The 19,316-nt window shown below is 39.5% G+C and overlaps 1 protein-coding gene across 1 annotated transcript; it reads left to right on the forward strand.

Annotated features, from left to right (window-relative positions):
• The first annotated feature begins 10,593 nt into the window (after nucleotides 1-10,593).
• On the forward strand, nucleotides 10,594-11,313 carry LOC124268395 (ADP-ribosylation factor-like protein 6-interacting protein 4). Its single transcript, XM_046703361.1, has 2 exons — nucleotides 10,594-10,756; nucleotides 11,027-11,313. Exons 1-2 carry the CDS (start codon nucleotides 10,594-10,596, stop codon nucleotides 11,311-11,313), a joined length of 450 nt encoding a protein of 149 aa, XP_046559317.1.
• Nucleotides 11,314-19,316: the final 8,003 nt, after the last annotated feature.

Consider the following 19,316-nt stretch of genomic DNA (forward strand, 5'->3'; position numbering starts at 1 on the left):
AATTAACACCAAACACTGTCCCCATCAATTCCTGCATTCTTTGAACTTTCAATAACATCTTGCAAGATACGCCTTTCCGGCAAAACACGAATTAAATAAAAACGATCAAGCTTTGGACCTCCACCTCTGATTGGGCCACCGTGTGACATTCTACCCGTATAAAAGGGTGTTATACTTAATATTTTATTGTCTCTAAACAGTGGACCAAATACGGATGTCAACTGCTGTGGTACGCGCCCGACAAGGGCTCCAGCGATATCGCGTACAAGCTGTCTAAAAATAAAATTACATAACATAAAGATGTATTTCCAGAACCACATATCCTATTAAATGGTCATAGGTGTCAGTGAGTATCAATTGTGTCCATATTGTAACTTTCGAAAAGTGTAACCAACAAACGTTTATTTTGTTCAATTCTTTTGTGAAAATATACCCGTGAAGGTCCGGGTCAGTATATTGATCTTCAGCACCCCATGCTTGTCGAAAGAGGTGACTAACGGGATCGGGTGGTTAGGCTCGCTGACTTGGTTGACACGTGTCATCGGTTCCTAATTGCGCAGATCGATGCTCATGCTGTTGATCACTGGATTGTTTGGTCCAGACTCGATTATTTACAGACTGCCGCCATATTGCTGGGTGTGGCGTAAAAATTTCACTCACTCGCTCATTTTTTCTACAGTCTTCTTAGTATTTATATATGTTAATAGATCAATTCAAAATGAAAAGATTTACTTTAGCTTACTGTTAAAAACGCATGTGAAATATTATTTAGAATTACCTTGGCGAGGCACTAAACATTATCTTAACGAGCCTTAGGGCATATTTCCCGTAACCAACTCGTACTTCTATTTATTACCTATAATGTAATTCAAGAAGACGAACCACGAAATAAAAACCACCCGGAGACAGAACTTGTGACCTGAAACAGCTGATTCATATACACTTCTCCAGCGGTAATAACATAACTACGCTATGGAAAATAGTACCTCGTAAAAATGTCTTTATAATACAAGAAAAATATTTTTTATGGAATAATTTATGTGTTTACATTTGTTAATAATCATCATGATAAAAATCATCTTTTACATGCAATATCATTGGTCGTAATAACACCTAAAACGTTATTTGATCAAGCCAGTGCGCCGGAACATCGTTCATTCACGACTGACGTGTAGTGTTGAAACATACTTTGGCAAAAACCTGTCAATTTTGGGGGAAAGTCAATGGTTAGAAGTTAGGAAATCTAAAAGACAACCATCCCACGAATACATCTAGAAAACGTTTTCTGTCAAGAAACTCAACAAGTTTGAAGATAAAACAACATTTTGTTCTGTGGAAGGCATGTTACAGTCACGTCATTGGTCCCAGTAGAGTAGAGCAGTTCCAGGAAGGATAACTCTAGTCGGAATCCGAGTCAATGGGAGGACGCCTCTTTGGAGCAGATGGTCGTCTAAGTCATTCGAGATGTTGAAGTGGAATACACCACCATAAAATGGACCTGATAATAGTGTATGTACAGAATGAATATTCACAGTATGCCACACAGACTGTTACGTCATGATGGCAGGCTGAGGATGATCGGACAGAGTGGTGGAGTTACAAAGGTTTGACAACAATTTATTGATGGACTGATGTTGTTTCTCATTAAGTGAAGACTATCGTTTATTGACTGAACATGTTTGTGCCCGGAATATTGTGCCTGGTTCTATGGCATGGGTGCCGTGGCATACTCTCTTGTCATGGTTTCAGGTACCACCTTTAGTCGATATGTTGATGCTTATATTTCCCCGAATTCAGTTTTAACAACAAAGAAGATTGTAGGAATTCAAGGGCTCTTCCTATTAGGTCACCCAAAGATGTATATACGTCTTTGGGTCACCGTCAGCTTTAACTAGGTCATTGACCTTGATCTGGGTTAGCCCAATGGAGGCCACGTTTGTTTACAAACAATTGTTTTTCTATGGAAAGACAACTTCTTTATTGCAATGGGTGCAACGTTTCGGTGTAGGTACTAACACCATTAACAAGCAAGTGATACATAGAGTTGTAACATGGAGAATATATACATAGCTGCATAGTGTGTATATACAATTGACAAGGTTGATATACATTGGATGGCTAATTAGTGATTTGAGCAGAGTAGGTTGATGTAGAGGGTAATAGTGATCAAAACAATATGCAGAATGAGTTTATACAATAGATGAGTTGATGTACACTGATATGGTAATGTGAGTTGGGAGAGAGTAGGTTGATGTACACATTGATTGGTTGTGATTACAATACACAAAAGGGGGGCATAGAAGCCAGTTGGACGAGGTATGGGTGGATTACCTCATCAAACTGGCCTCTATGCCCCCCCCCCCCTTACTTTGTCACCCTATAACCCTGGATATTTTACATGTGACATCGTCCTCTGCTGGTTGCCGCATCATCACGACATAGCAGGGATCACAAAGGCCGATGCTGAAGCTAAAGCAGTTCTTGACAAGCCGTTATCTCCTCTGCTTATCCCGTATTATTCGACCAAACTTATAAGATATGAAAGGGAAACAACTGCTGTTTATAATGAAATGGACGTAAAGTCAGTAAACGCCTTATTCATTCTAGCAGCAGTAGCCAGACACTCAACAATTTAAAAAAACACATGTAATTTACACGAAAGAGATCTAACAATACAATCCAGTCAGAAGTAATTAACACCAAACTCTGGCCCCATGAAGTCCTGCATTCTGTAAACGTTCAACATCATATTGCAAGATACGCCTAGTTTGGGCCTCCACCTCTGTTTAGGACATTCTACCCGCGTAAAAGGGTGTTATATTTAACAGTCCCTAAACAGTGGATAAAATACTGATGTCAATTGCTGTGGTACGCGCCCGACAATTCAGCGATATCACGTATCATCTGTCACTCAACAAATCTGTGACACCACTTCTTATTCCTTACTCTGATTACAAAGCTTGCATTAGAACTTACATCCGTGATCTGATGCAGAAGAAGTGGGACACTCAAGTAGGTATTAATAAACTACATGAAATAAAACCTTATATTGGTTACACTCACTTGGGTTGTCAGTCCAGATTTGAAGAGGTCATTATGCGACGATGTCGTATTGGCCACACTAGATATACGCATGAGTACCTATTAAAAGGTGAGGATCCTCCGTTTTGTATCCCTTGTGATGAGAGAACCACGGTCAAGCATGTCCTGCTTGACTGTGTTGAATTCTCCATCATACGGGACAGATATTTTAATGTCAAAACAGTAAAGGACCTTTTTAGTAATGTTAATTATCATTTAATCATTGATTTTTTAAAGGAGATAGATCTGCTAAGTGAATTTTGATATATGTTTTGTAAATAGATCAGGTTTTATAATTGGTAGTTTAGATTATCAACTTAGCTTGTTAGTGGCTGTACCCTCAAAGGGGGTTGAAGTATTGTAAAATTATTGTCCTCCTGAGAGGGTACGCAAGTCCCAACACTTTCAGAGTAAATTTAAGCTTACCACGGTTTTAATCGTAGAATATATGTGCTTTTAATTTATGGCTAGACTTCTCTTCTGTCGCTAATGGCTGAAGGGATGGTGTAAATCCAACTAGGGTCCATGCAGGTAGCAAAGGTACTGTAAGTCCCCATGGCCCCTAGTATGGTGATCTACCTTCAGTTGTTGGCGATCTATAGCCCATTTTTACATTATATTGTCCTGAAATAATTTTCGACTTTTAAAGATATATGCTAGCTAGTTTTAACTTAATCTGTGATAATCCAGTGGTTTTACTGTCCTTCGTTGACAGGGTTTTATATATTATATGTAAGCATTATAAATTTAGAACTAGTTTTAGTCACGATATGGCTGAAATATTGCCGATGTGACTTTCAATATTAACTCACTCACTCACTGTTTGGCCCTGGCCGAATCTGAGCATGTAAGAATAAACTTGGTATCTTATATTGATGCTTCTGGTATGGTGATTTAGACAGCATTCCCATCGAACCTGTTACCGTGCAGGTTCAAGATCCATCTTCAAGGCCATGAATGGCAGGGGTTTCACATGAAACACGTGATACCTATAACAAAGTGGGAGACACGTTAATTTTGTGTAGATATTGAAGCGCAATAGGGTATCATTATATTATTCTAAAACGTACTGATCATTACGTCATTCTGCACGTAACTGTCGAATCGAATGTCCATCATACTTCTGGTAGAGTCCTAGGTTAGATTATGACTTTAGGAAGCGATTGTACATCCTTAAACTATTTCTCAAGTATATAGAGATTACTTTTATTACCTTACTGTCAGAATACGATATGTGCGTAAGCTCTATAGTTGTTAGAATCGTCAAACAGCGTAGGGATGACAGGTTGTTTTATGGGTGCCGCCATCTTTGTTTACGAATCTCTCGCATGGTCACTGCTGCGGGTGCATTTCGATTGTGACGTCATTGTAATTAAGTATAAAAGGGAGACGCTACCGTAAAACTGCCTGCATTTTTCCAGGAAGCATAAGCAGCTTTTCAACTAAATACGCAGGACACCATCACAAGTAAAGAGGTGAAGATTGCAGAACAGTCACCAGGACTTAATACTTTATATAAGTAAATTGTAAATGTCAACCAGGACTTATAAGAATTAGTTTGGGGAATTTCTGATTAGGATTCAGTGAGTTGGTACTATGTAGGTAGTCACGATCGGGATGCACCGACTTTGAGCATTTTTTCCAAGTGTCTTTTAAGTGTATATATGTAAATATGTTATAGTATTAATAAATTATTATTGTTGTTGAAATACATCTTGTACGTTTTTATACAAAGTTTCTAGTTGTTGTTCCAAAAGTTTTGGAGTTATGGAAAGTATAAGTTTCGCGGGTTCAGAAACCAATGCCAAGTCTAGCCATTAGCAAACGTCAGCTAGCTAATTAATATGCAAGGGATGTCGGGTCAGAGGTTAAAGGGCGGTCCTCCCCAGGAACTGACCAATCAGGAGCAAGTACTTTATAATGACAATATGGCTGACGTTTGCTATGAGCTAGACGCGAAGCATAGAAGTCTTAATTTCAGGCGAATTACACCGAACACAATAGTTTACATATCACATGTTAATTATCTTAAATCGTATTCCCTACATTTATCACTATTCAGCAATATATATTCTTGGAGGAACAAGCGAACTCATTAGTGTAATGCAAATTAGGGGGCGGAATTTAGACATGTTTTGTAAACAAACTCGCGCTACCAGGTTATCAATGGGACTCAATATAGATTCTACACTTGTACTTTTGCATGCACAAGGGTACATATTTTGTGACTGAGCATCGAACAGCATACCCTCCCCTGTTTGGCGTTACATAGATTTTTGGTGGCAGTGGTGGGATGAATAATATTTGGAAAGTGATAATGTTTCGTGTTGTCTATTTTTAGATCGTTTCTCTCGGAGTATGTATTTTTTTCCGTCAAGGGAGTTAGTTAGAAATATAAATGATATGTTGTGGTAATAAGTTCTGGCAAATTATTGTTACAGTTTCCACTTCCTTGGTCTTGTGGATAAATTTGGATTATCTTGGACTCTGTAATTGTAATTATTCTCATTTCCTTGGACTGGAATCACTGTAATTGTCGGTGATTATTTTTGTGCTTAGACAAGAAGTTAGCATAATTTGTAGCGCTCTTCATTGGGAGATCTTGGAGTTCCTGTAAATAATTGTAAATATTTCTGTACTTTGGATCTGTCTTGGAGAGCTGTAAACTTTTTGTGATTTCATCCCTTGGAGTTGAAGTGATTTATTGTACTTGTGGATAAATTAAGTTGGTGGGGATTGGCTTTAGTGCAAATTCTATTGGGAATAGAATGGCCGATCACCAGGATGAAGTTCCAATCCATTATTCTTCTAGTGCTTTTCTTCAACATGATTTGGACATGTCAGGAAGTCAAGCAGGGGATGTACAGGTTACTCTTAGTGAATCTGGCGAGATAATTTCTAAGATACCAGCTGGTTCTGGCAGAGATAGAGAATTTGAGAGTGGTTACGTCTCGGATAGGCCAGGATCCACTAAGAGGGATTTCACCTAGGAGGCCGGGTGAGGTTAGTGGAATTGCTGTGGGCCCCAGAATTCCACTGGGTAAATTAGAGACAAAGCGTCGTCTCAGTTTTATGGATGACCAGTTTCAGGGAAAGACAAACTGTCGGGAAGTTATTGATAGTCTGCTAGAGGACCGACCAATTTCTAGGATATCAATGATGGCAGGATCTCATGGGTTATCTAACTCTGGACGGAGGGTTGTCCCGGGATAAACCAACTATTTTACCCATGACTTTTGATGGACAGAGCTCCCTTAATGATTTTAAAGTCCATTTTGAAATGGTAGCCGAGTTAAACCATTGGCATGAAGTCCAAAAAGCTACTTACCTTGCTGTTCAGCTGCGTGGTTCTGCTCAACAGGTGTTGGGAAATTTACCTCCTGCTCATAGAGTTGATTATCACAGGCTAGTACAAGCCTTGAGACAGAGATTTGCTCCTAGTAATCAGACGGAATTGTACAAAGTACAGCTGAAAAGTAGAACTAGACACAGAGATGAAACTTTATCTGAGTTGGGTAAAAAGTATAAGAAGACTTGCTTGCATGGCATACCCCGATGCCGGTACAGAACTTGTAGAAATCTTGGCTAAAAGATCACTTTATCGAGGCACTTCAGGAGTCAGAAATGAGACTAAGAGTACAACAATCTAGACCTAGATGAGGCTGTGCAGTTAGCTGTTGAGTTAGAAGCTTTCCAACATGCTGAAATTCAACGTCAGGGAGGACGTAAGCTGGCCAGGGTGATAGAGGATACTAGAAACGAGGATTTAAAGTCTCAGGTGTCTGACTTGACTAAGGCAGTGGCAAGTCTCACTCAGATAGTAACTCAGGGTAATTCCTCGGGAATACAAAATAAGAGGAGGTCATTCAATAAGCACATGGATATAGAATGTTTTCACTGCAATCAAAGAGGTCATTACAAACGTGACTGTCCGGTTCTGTTCAGACAGAAATCGGGAAACTAGAGTCAGCCCCACTCACGGGTCGGAGTAAGGCTGTAAAAGAAGGACCCAGTTGTAAAATAAATGATAATCGTGATGTTTCCGGGATCTGTGTTCCTGTTGTCGTTAATGGTTCAAAGTTCTCCATGTTGATAGATACCGGGGCATCTGTGTCATTAATGTCTGAAAAGTTATTCACAAATTCTCAAAGATAGGAAACCTAGTTTAGAGGCTTCTTCTGAGAGGATATTACAGGCAGATGGAAAACCATTGACCCTTCTGGGAAAAGGACTTTTCCATATAAGCTTAGGAAAACACACCTGTAATCATGAGTTCTGGGTGGCTGAAATAGGAAATCAGGGCATACTTGGACTGGACTTTCTGAAAGAGAATGCATGTAATCTAAATATGGGAGATGGATCCCTTGAGATCGGGGAAAATATCTTGCCTTGCGAAGACGAGAGAGAGACAGATTTCTGCTTTCGGGCATCCTGTCCGAAAACAATAAGTATCCCTGCACGTCATGAGATGATTCTACCAGGTCAAATTCTCACTGACAATCCAAAAGCTGTAAACAAAGACTATGTCATTGAAGGGAGCCAGTCTTTTATGTCCAAAAGCGGGTTATTTGTAGCTAGAACTCTGGCTTGCGCCTCCGAAAATGAAGCTGAGGTAGTCGTCAGGGTGCTCAATCCATCTGAAGAGGATATAAAAGTTTATGCGGGAACTCACTTTGCAGAATGTTTTCCAATAGATCATGTTCAAGCAGTGCAGTCCAATAAACCTGAACGGGTGAGGAACATTAAGAAAGTAAATTCAGAATTACCTGAATACTTAGAAGAAATGGCAAAAGAAGCTGTTACAGACTTAGGTCCGGAGCAGAGCTCTAAGCTTAAAACTTTAATAACTGAATATCAGGACATCTTCTCAGCTTCGTCAACGGACATAGGGAGAACTAACCTTGTCCAACATAGAATTTTGCTAGACAATCCTCAACCCATTAAACAGCCAGTTAGGAGGTTACCAGTCCATAGTCAGGAAGAGGTTAAGAAACATATTCAGGATATGTTAGACAAAGATGTCATAGAACCTTCCAATAGTCCTTGGGCTTCTCCTATTGTTCTAGTTAAAAAGAAAGACGGAACTACAAGATTTTGTGTGGATTTTCGATCGGTGAACAGTCGTTCCGTGATCGATGCTTATCCCATACCGAGAATAGACGATTCTTTAGACTCGTTAGCTGGTTCCAGTTGGTACAGTACCCTGGACTTAACGTCCGGCTACTGGCAGGTAGAAGTCCACCCCGATGATCGTCCCATCACTAGTTTCTGTTCTCGTCAAGGACTGTATCAATTCAAAGTCCTTCCATTTGGTCTTACCAATGCACCATCAACTTTTGAGAGGCTAATGGAAACAGTACTCATGGGTCTTCAATGGGAAATATGTCTGGTCTATTTGGATGACATTATTGTGTTTGGCGGCAACTTTGATGAGGCACTCAGTCACCTGAAGCAAGTGTTTGATAGACTTAGGGAAGCCGGGTTAAAATTGAAACCTAAGAAATGTCATTTGCTCAAAAGGGAAGTGGAATACTTAGGTCACATTGTAAATGCACAAGGCGTTCACACCGACCCTAAGCAGGTAGAAGCAATCAAAAACTGTCCAAGTCCGAAGAATGTATCGGAACTTAGAAGTTTTCTGGGTTTGTGTAACTAGTACCGTCGCTTCATCTCTGGTTTCGCTAAGGTTGCAGCTTGTCTGCATAAGTTGACCGAGAAAGACAGAGCATATAATTGGACTCAGGAATGTTCAATCGCTTTTGAACATCTTAAAAGTAAACTCATCAGTGCCGACATTTTGGCCCATCCTGATTTCACCAAACCATTCATCCTCGACACAGATGCGAGCGATTTTGCAATAGGTGCGGTTCTGAGTCAGGTTCAGGATGGAGTTGAAAGGCCAATTGCTTATGCCAGTAGAACACTGACAAAACCAGAAAGAAATTATTGCGTCACCAGGAAGGAGTTATTGGCTATAGTACACTTAGTAAAACATTTCAAACCCTATCTGTATGGAAAATCCTTCCTGATAAGGACAGATCATGGGGCACTTGCCTGGTTGACTCGGTTTAAAGAACCATGCGGACAAATAGCTAGATGGCTGGAGACTCTATCTTCTTTCCAATATGAAATACAGCATAGACAGGACGCAAACATGCTAATGCAGATGGCCTTTCTCGCCTTCCTTGCAGACAGTGTGGTATGACGTCTGAGGACTCACCTGTAACTAGGGAAGTTTGACAATTACAGTTGGTCGATACAAGTCAACAGGACTTAATCGACAATCAGAAACAGGACCAGGACTTAGGAAAAGTACTGACTTTTCTAGAAAAGGGTCATAAACCTAAGTGGTCAGAAATTTCAATGTGCAGTGAGGCTATTAAGCTGTATTGCACATTTTGGGATCAGTTAACCATTAACAATGGTGTACTTTTCAGAAAATTTGAGACAAAGCAGAAGGAAATAAAGCTTCAAGCTCTAATTCCTAAAAATAAACAAAAGTTAATCCTTGAGCAAGCTCATGATAGTTTGACTGGAGGTCATTTAGGGGTCAAGAAAACAGTAGAGAAGATAAGGCAGAAATATTACTGGTGTGGACTCCGTAAGGATGTAGAATTATGGATTCGGACTTGTGATGCCTGTTGTAAGCGTAAGCCTCCTCCAAGGAAACGTCAAGGTCCGATGCAGTTGTCCGGGGCTGGAGTCCCTCTAGAGCGGGTGGATATTGTAGGCCCACTTCCAGAAACTGAAAATGGGAACATCTATATCTTAGTTGTATCAGATTACTTCACAAAATGGGTAGAAGCATACGCAATGCCAAACCAGGAGGCAATAACAGTGGCTGAAACCCTGATAGAAAATTTCTTCACAAGATTTGGTATACCCAGACAAATCCATACTGACCAGGGGAGACAATTCGAGTCAAAATTGTTCCAAGGCATGTGTCAACTCCTTAACATTGACAAAACCAGGACCACACCGTTTCATCCAAGGTCCTACGGAATGTAAGAACGGTTCAATAGGACGTTGGAGGCTATGTTGAGTGCTTTTGTAAGCGAAAATCAGAGAGATTGGGACTTCTATTTACCTTATCTAACTATGGCTTACCGCTCCACAATTCATGAAAGTACAAATTTCACCCCAAATCTACTGATGCTAGGGAGAGAAATCAATCTTCCAGTTGATATGTTTGTAGGACTTCCAATTCAGGATATCAGTTCACCGCATCAATGGGTAAAGGAACATCTAGAGGATGTATTTATCCTGGCTAGGAAGCACCTGGAACAAAATCAATTAAGACAGAAGAAGTATTACGACAAACATACAAAATATTCAGCATATAAAGTAGGAAGTCAAGTTTGGGTTTACTTCCCCCATAGGAAAGTAGGTATATGCCCAAAACTGCAATGTTTTTGGAAAGGACCCTTTCAAATAACAGCAAAACTCAGTGAAGTCAATTATCGTGTCAATTGTGGATTGAGAGGTAAACCTCAAATAATACATATTGACCGTATGAAGCCAGCTATTTCCCGTGAGGAAACACATAAGGTTAATACCATACCAGCACAAAATTTCCCCGTGGAAATCAACAGCGAAGTTTTTGCAGAGGACCTACCTTTAATAGAGGACCACTCTCCGGCAGAGGAGATTTCTGGTTATGGTTCTAAGCATACTCGTAAGCGCCCAAGATATCTTGAAGACTATATCCTATAACTAGTTACCAAGTACCAACTGAACTGATTGGGCAGGGAACCACATGTGTTAAATATGCACCAGGACTGTTTTGGAACTATATTGCGTTCTGTTCATTTTCAGATGATCGCCCTTGGAAGGACAATTAAATGCACTAAATGCGATAAGGTGTTCGTCACCATAAGCGGACTGGTGAATCACGTATCCGTAAGCCACGGGAATGATATTACTTGCGATGAATGCAACTTCTCAGCCGACCGGGTTTCAGACCTGAACCTCCACAAGCGGGAAAAGCACAACAACCAAACTGTCAGGAGGCCCCGGTCGACCAGGAAGTTCTCATCTAGGGAGTTTGTCTCCTCCTCGGAGAGTGAGGATGAGGAAAAGCATACCCGGAGCTCCTCCTCCTCGTCCTCATCCTCATCATCAACATCATCGTCCTCAGGGAATTTTAAGAGGCAGAGGAGAGAAAGTGAAAAGGAGGAACAGATGGAAGAGAAGAAAAAAGTTGAAGGGGAGGAGAAGAAAAAGGAGGAATAGATGGAAGAGAAAAGAAGAGTGGAGGAAGAGGAAGAGCAGGAGAAGGAAGAGGAGAGGAAGAAACAGGAGAAAGAAGAGAAGGAACGAATGGAAAAAGAGAAAAAGGAGAAAGAAGAGAAGGAACGAAGGGAAAGGGAGAAAAAGGAGAAAGAAGAGAAGGAACGTAGGGAAAAGGAGAAGGGGAAAGAAGATGAAAGAAAGAGGACAAAATAAGAAGGGAGAAAGAGGTCAGAGAGAGGAGGGAGAGGGAAGAGCGGCGGAGAAAAGACCCTAATAATTTGTTTAACTGGCCACCAGGGGTCAGAAGACATCGGCAGGAAGAACCGAAAGAAGAGATCCCTGGTGGCCATGGCGTCCACCACATCAGTCTGTCAGTAGTGGAGTGGTGGACGCCAGCAGAAGAATAAATTCTTCTGCTGAACTCTGTAAATATATATATAAAGTTACAGGAATAAATAAATATAAATTGTAAAAGACAGGACAGATCTATTGTACATATATATATACACATGTAAATAATTATAATTGTAAATTGTATTTAATGTTGGATCAAATTGTAAATATGACATAAGAATATCATGCATATATGTATGTATTTATTTATTTATGAATTAAATGATCTAGACAGATCGTCCTGTAAGTAGGTGACCATGTGAATTTATATACTATGCGAGGGCGCATTTGTTTTTCTTAGGGGGGGGAAAGTTGGAACGCAATAGGGTATCATTATATTATTCTAAAACGTACTGATCATTACGTCATTCTGCACGTAACTGTCGAATCGAATGTCCATCATACTTCCGGTAGAGTCCTAGGTTAGATTATGACTTTAGGAAGCGATTGTACATCCTTAAACTATTTCTCAAGTATATAGAGATTACTTTTATTACCTTACTGTCAGAATACGATATGTGCGTAAGCTCTATAGTTGTTAGAATCGTCAAACAGCGTAGGGATGACAGGTTGTTTTATGGGTGCCGCCATCTTTGTTTACGAATCTCTCGCATGGTCACGTGGTCACTGCAGCGGGTGCATTTCGATTGTGACGTCATTGTAATTAAGTATAAAAGTGAGACGCTACCGTAAAACTGCCTGCATTTTTCCAGAAAGCATAAGCAGCTTTTCAACTAAATGCGCAGGACACCATCACAAGTAAAGAGGTGAGGATGGAAGAACAGTCACCAGGACTTAATACTTTATATAAGTAAATTGTAAATGTCAACCAGGACTTATAAGAATTAGTTTGGGGAATTTCTGATTAGGATTCAGTCAGTTGGTACTATGTAAGTAGTCACGATCGGGATGCACGGACTTTGAGTATTTTTTCCAAGTGTCTTTTTAAGTGTATATATGTAAATATGTTATAGTATTAATAAATTATTATTGTTGTTGAAATACATCTTGTACGTTTTTATACAAAGTTTCTAGTTGTTGTTCCAAAAGTTTTGGAGTTATGGAAAGTAGACGTTTCGCGGGTTCAGAAACCAATGCTAAGTCTAGCCATTAGCAAACGTCAGCTAGCTAATTAATATGCAAGGGGTATCGGGTCAGAGGTTAAAGGGCGGTCCTCCCCAGGAACTGACCAATCAGGAGCAAGTACCTTATAATGACAATATGGCTGACGTTTGCTATGAGCTAGACGCGAAGCATAGAAGTCTTAATTTCAAGCGAATTACACCGAACACAATAGTTTACATATCACATGTTAATTATCTTAAAACGTATTCCCTACATTTATCACTATTCAGTAATATATATATATTCTTGGAGGAACAAGCAAACTCATTAGTGTAATGCAAATTAGGGGGCGGAATTTAGACATATTTTGTAAACAAACTCGCGCTACCAGGTTATCAATGGGACTATATAGATTCTACACTTGTACTTTTGCATGCACAAGGGTACATATTTTGTGACTGAGCATCGAATAGCATACCCTCCCCTGTTTGGCGTTACAATATGATTAACACCTTATTACTACTACGATATTTTTATGTCTATGTCAGTAGCTTTGTCAATAGCAGTAAATTGAAAATAATTTTCTCTTAGGTGTTAACTATGTTTCGAATTTACATTGAGGATATTTAACGTGTAATTGTTTTTCAAATCCAATTACCCGGTATTACAAATAATAATCCGTGTGTGTTTAAATGTATTTTATGTCTTACAAGCTACTAGCATTAAGCTAGTAATAACATATGACTAACATTCAAACAGACAACATTTTCTACCAAATGTGTTAGGAAAAAGTCAGCGCAATTGCCATTTGAAGTCAAGATCGGTGATCTGGTCTATGGTCAAGGTGTCAAGAGCAACGCAGACTGTCATCAGCGTCAATGTCGCCAAACAAACACGGAACAAATGTTCCCCTTCACCCTCAAAAGTACACACATGACCATCCTCGTCGTAATCGTATGGAATTTCTGAATCGGACATGTCCTCGTCACTTTCAGTTGCAGTACTTCTTTGGAGGCGTTCCAGAAAACATTCTGCTTTCTTCTGTTCAGAAATTCGTTCTTTGAATTCTCTTTCGATCTTTTTCTCGTCGCAAATTGTTTGGCGTGCATTTATTTTCGCCTCTTTTTTAAAAACTCTTTCATTTCATTTTCTGCAATAAGTTTCTTTTGTTTCTTGAGTAGGATTTCTCGTTCTCGTATATCACCCCCTGATGCAGACTTCGGTAGGGGAGTCCTTACACTCTTTTCCGGTGGGTTTTGGACTTTTGGGAGGTGAGATGTTTATCAAAATCAGAGTGGTATTGCTCTTTTGAGTGTCAGAGGGGTTGTGTGAGGGGAGACATGGGCTATTCCGGAATGTGAGGGTGAAGAAATGGTTGTGTGAGTTTGTTCCTTAAAGACATTTTCGAACTTTAAGTGAGCTTCGATTTGTTAAAGGGAAAGAGGCCTGATTCATTGAAACTTTTTATTGCATTTTCGGCAGTTGCTGGCAACCCTCACGCACCTCTCAACACTCTCAGCAAGATGCTCATCTTAATATTGCCTCAAACTGACGACGTGCGCTTCGAGGAAAACAGAGCCAAGTCTAAGGTCTGGATAACACGTGATGGGAGACAATATAAGATCATGTTATTATCTATGCATGCATGCATCCAGGGTGAGGTGGCCATCAACCACTGGCTTCTTGACTGCAAAGCGATTGACATGTGGTATGAACACATTGTGCAGCCAAGAAGCAAACAGCTCCGAGTCCATCAAACCACTCTAATTGCTTCCCCAGACTGCAGATTCTAATCCCTCTGGTGAATTACAATGAAACCTACTCCCGGGATATACTATCATAGGGGCAACGTACGTCCCAGCTACACTAGCGCAGGCCAGAACCGTTACCTGAGATTTGTACGAGGAAGAAAATTATACACATTTATGGCATCCTTTCTCTGCAAGAACTTTGCCCCTTTTTGGAGAAAGGGGAAACCCTGACTCATCAGCATTGAAAATGCGTGATGGTTCGCTTAGAAACTGCGCATATTTGGATTTAAATACCCTGAAAGCGTGTCAGACCACAGATAAGATTATATCATGTTATTATGTTTAATGTTAAGGTTTGATTTTATTTACAAATCAGTTGAATTGATGTAAATGTATGTGTTTATTCAAATGGGTGTGAGATTGTTACATCAAATGTGTCAGTTTAAAGTGTACGAGTACTGCCTTCCCACGGTCGGGCGAGGTAGTAGCCGGACAGGGCATAAAACGGGCTATTTTAGAGTTTTGCGCCATAGTACTTAGAAGCCGGTTAGTTGCATTCACTATTGATCTCATGTCAGTTAGATTTCATCCAAAACAACTTGTAAGGGGTAAGTAGTCATAAAACCGGAAACAGTTTTGCTTGGCGGAAATGTAAGACCATCAGGGAGCGTGGTAATTAACAATGAGGGCGGATATTAATACTGGGCGATTTGCACTTTGGTGTTACCTCTAGCAGACGATTTTTTTTGGGGACGCAGGGCTCTTCTGCGTAAGTGAGTTAAAATTTCTAGTCACACCGGCACCATTTTCAGCCATATTATGGCTTAAGAAGTTATTAAATTAACCATAAACGCAATTGTGTAATACAAAAACCTGTCGACAAAGGACAGTGAAATTACTAGATTATCACAGAGCAACTGAAGGTAGGGACCATGCCGACTTGCAGTCCCTTTGCTTCCTGCATAGACCCTAGCTGGATTTACATCATCCTTTCAGCCACTGCTGACTGGAAAGAAATAAAGCCATAAATTAAAAACATGTAAATATTCTACGATTAAAAAAGAGTGGAGAGATAAAATTGATTTTGAATGTTTTGGGACTTACGTATCCTCTCAGGAGGACAATAATTTCACAATACTTTAACCTCCCTTTAGGATACAGCCACCAACAATCTGAGTTACTTATTTAAGCTTCCTAAATAAAAAATTCGTCTATGTACAAAACATATTTCTAAAAAATGATCAGTCAATTCAATTTCGTTTAAAAATTCAATAATTAAACGGCAATTAATATTAAAATAAAGATCCTTAATCGTTTTAATAATTGAAATGTTTATCCCTTGTGGTGGTAACATCTATGCAGTCAAGCAGGACATGCCTGATCGTGATTCTTTCATCACAAGGGATGCAAAATGGAGGGTCTTAGCCTTTTAACAATGAGTTCACATTGTATGGCCAATGATGACGTCGTCGCATGATGACCTCTTCAACCCAAGTAGGTGTAACCAGTATAGGGGTTTATTTATTTATTAATACCTACTTGAGTGTCCCACTTCTTCTGCATGTCTGAGTTGCCATCTGTGAAGGCTCTTGTGTTACTTTGGAACGCAAATAATGATAAGTTTCAGTTCTGCTACAAACGTCCAAATCATCACTTCCACATGTCGAAAAGGGCTTTCTCGAAACAAAATTGCAAAGATATTTGACCCTCTAGGGCTTTTAGCTCCATTTACAATTAGGGCTGAGATTATTTTGCAACATATTAGGTTGTGTGGTGTAGGATGGGATGAAAAGATGCATCCTGAATTAGAAGAAAAAGCCTTTCAGTGGTATATGGAATTGGTATACATGAATTGAAGTCATTAAGTTTCCCAAGGTGGACAGAATATAGTTCAGAGATAGCCATTCAATGTCTGCATGTGTTTGTAGATGCATCACAAGATGCTTTTTGTGCTGTGATATACCTTGTGAGTGGTCATGAAGATAGGATAGGTAGTCAGCTTGTTGCTTCAGACAGCCATGTTGCTCCAATGAGTGAGTGAGTGAGTGAGTTAATATTTAACGTCACATCGGCAATATTTCAGCCATATCGTGACGAGAACATTTGATATTGAAATGAAATATATGTATATTGTAAAAACCTGCCGACGAAGGACAGTAAAACAACTAGAATATCACAGATATGTATGTAAAACTAGTAATTAAATCTTAAACGTTATAACTATAGGGGAAAACAATACAGTATAAAAATGGACTATAAATCGCCAATAACTGAAGGTAGATCACCAGACCAGGGACCATGGGGACTTACATTACTTTTGCTACCTGCATGGACCCTAGTTGGATTTACACCATCTCTTCAGCCATTGGCGACAGAAGAGAAATCTAGCCATAAATTAAAAGCACACATGTTCTACGATTAAAAACCTGGTACACTTAAATTGACTAAATGTTTTGGGATTTACGTATCCTCTCAGGAGGACAATAATTTTACAATACTTCAACCCCCTTTGAGGGTACAGCCACTAACAATCTCAGTTACTAATTTAAATTACCAATAATAAAATATTTATCTATTTACAAATCAGTTAACAAATCTAATTCTCTTAAAAATGCAATAATTAATGAGAACTAACATTATTAAAAAGATCCTTCATAGTCTTTACTTTGAAATAGTTATCCCTTGTGATGGAATATTCGATGCAGTCAAGCAAGACATGCTTGACTGTGATTCTTTCATCACAAGGGATGCAAAACGGAGGATCTTCGCCTTTAAGCAAATATTCATGGGTATACCTTTGTATGGCCAATGCGACATCGCCGCATAATGACCTCTTCAAATCTGGACTGACAACCCAAGTAAGTGTAACCGATATAGGGTTTTATTGCATGTAATTTATTGATACCTACTTGGGTGTCCCCACTTTTGCATCAGATCACGGATGTAAGATCTAATGCAAGCTTTGTAATCAGAGTATGGGAGCAGAAGTGGTGTCACAGGTTTGTTGAGTGCTGCCTTAGCAGCAATATCAGCCATCGTGTTCCCAGAAATGCCAACGTGGCTGGGTAACCAACAAAAGACGATGTCGCATTGGCCAGTAGCAAGCTCATTATACAATTCAATAATTTCTAGTAAAAGTGGATGTTTGCAAGAAAGATTTTTAATAGCCTGAAGACACGAAGAGAATCAGAAAAGATGATATATTGTTTATATTTACGGTGTTTATTAATATATTTAAGAGCTGTTAGTATTGCGTTTGCTTCTGCTGTGAAAATTGAACTGTCATTGGGTAGTCTGGAGATATTGTTTTTGGACCCAATGACAGTGGCAATAAGCAACCGCGCCACCATCCTTGGATCCATCTGTATATAAGGATTTATAGGTATTATATTTATTTCTTAATTGACTAAATTCTTGTTTATACTGTAAATCATTAGTTTCGGATTTTTTAAATGTGGTTAATGTTAAGTCAACGTCTGGCCTCACCAATTGCCAAGGAGGAGAAGAAAGAAGACGAGAAGGAGAAATATTCTCCAGCTCAATGCCGGCAGCAGAAAGGAATAGTTTAATTCTGTGCCCAAGAGGCGGAACAAGAGAAGGCTTTTTGTTATACAAATCCTCATAAAGAGGAGTGAAGATGCAGTGAAACGCAGGATTAGACTCGTTAGAATATAGCTTCGTAATATACTGTAATGATAATTTTATACGGCGTTGGGTAAGAGAAGGCTCATCTGCCTCGACGTAGAGACTGTCAACAGGAGATGTTCTGAAGGACCCAAGACAAAGTCTCAGACCTTGATGGTGGACTGAATCTAAGAGTTTTAGGTTGCTTTTGCAGGCTCCACCATAAACGATGGAACCATAATCAAGCTTCGAGCGGACAAGTGATCTGTAAAGGTGTAGGAGCGTAGCTTGATCCCCTCCCCACCTTGAATTAGACACGACTTTCAATAAATCAAGTGCCTTCAGGCATTTAGTTTTGAGAGGTTTGATATGCGGAAGAAAAGTTAAATGGGAGTCGAAAATGAGACCTAAGAACTTGGCCTCTTTCACAACCTTGATGGGAGTGCCATTTAAAAACAGTTCTGGGTCTTTATGTGGTTTATATTTACGGCAGAAATGTATGCAATTTGTTTTGGATTTAGAACATTTAAAGCCGTTTTCAAGACACCATTTATTTATTTTGTTTAAACACAGCTGCAATTGACGTTCAGTAGTATGCATATTTTTACCACGACAAGAAATATTAAAATCATCCACAAAAAGTGATCCATCAATGGAGTCGTTTAAAACTTTAGCTAAACTGTTAATCTTTATGCTAAATAAAGTGACAGACAAAATACTGCCCTGTGGGACACCCTGATCCTGATTGTAATGATCAGACAGGGTTGAACCCACGCGGACTTGAAATTGCCTGTCAGATAAAAACTCGGCTATAAACTGAGGCAAACGGCCCCGTAAACCAAAATCATGTAAATCTTTTAAGATGCCGTACTTCCATGTCGTGTCATAAGCTTTTTCTAGGTCGAAAAAGATTGACACTGCATGTTGCTTGTTAATAATGGCATTCTTAACAAATGATTCCAGTCGAACTAAATGGTCAATGGTACTGCGATTTTTACGAAAACCACATTGAATATTTGTGATTAAATTATTAGATTCTAGGTACCAAGTTAATCTGTTATTGATCATGCGTTCCATGGTCTTGCAAACGCAGCTAGTCAAGGAAATGGGCCTATAATTAGATGGATCAGTATGATCACGTCCAGGTTTGGGTATGGGTACAACGATGGC

This window comes from Haliotis rubra, unplaced genomic scaffold (assembly GCF_003918875.1).
Source record: "Haliotis rubra isolate DU_JTF1 unplaced genomic scaffold, ASM391887v1 Scf1379, whole genome shotgun sequence".
In the NCBI taxonomy this organism is placed as follows: domain Eukaryota; kingdom Metazoa; phylum Mollusca; class Gastropoda; order Lepetellida; family Haliotidae; genus Haliotis; species Haliotis rubra.

Coding starts and splice junctions, on each gene's coding strand:
- LOC124268395 (XM_046703361.1), top strand. CDS start 10,594: ATGAAGCCAGCTATTTCCCGTGAGGAAACACATAAGGTTAATACCATA. Junction 10,757..11,026: donor TTATGGTTCTAAGCATACTC/GTAAGCGCCCAA, acceptor GCAACTTCTCAG/CCGACCGGGTTTCAGACCTG.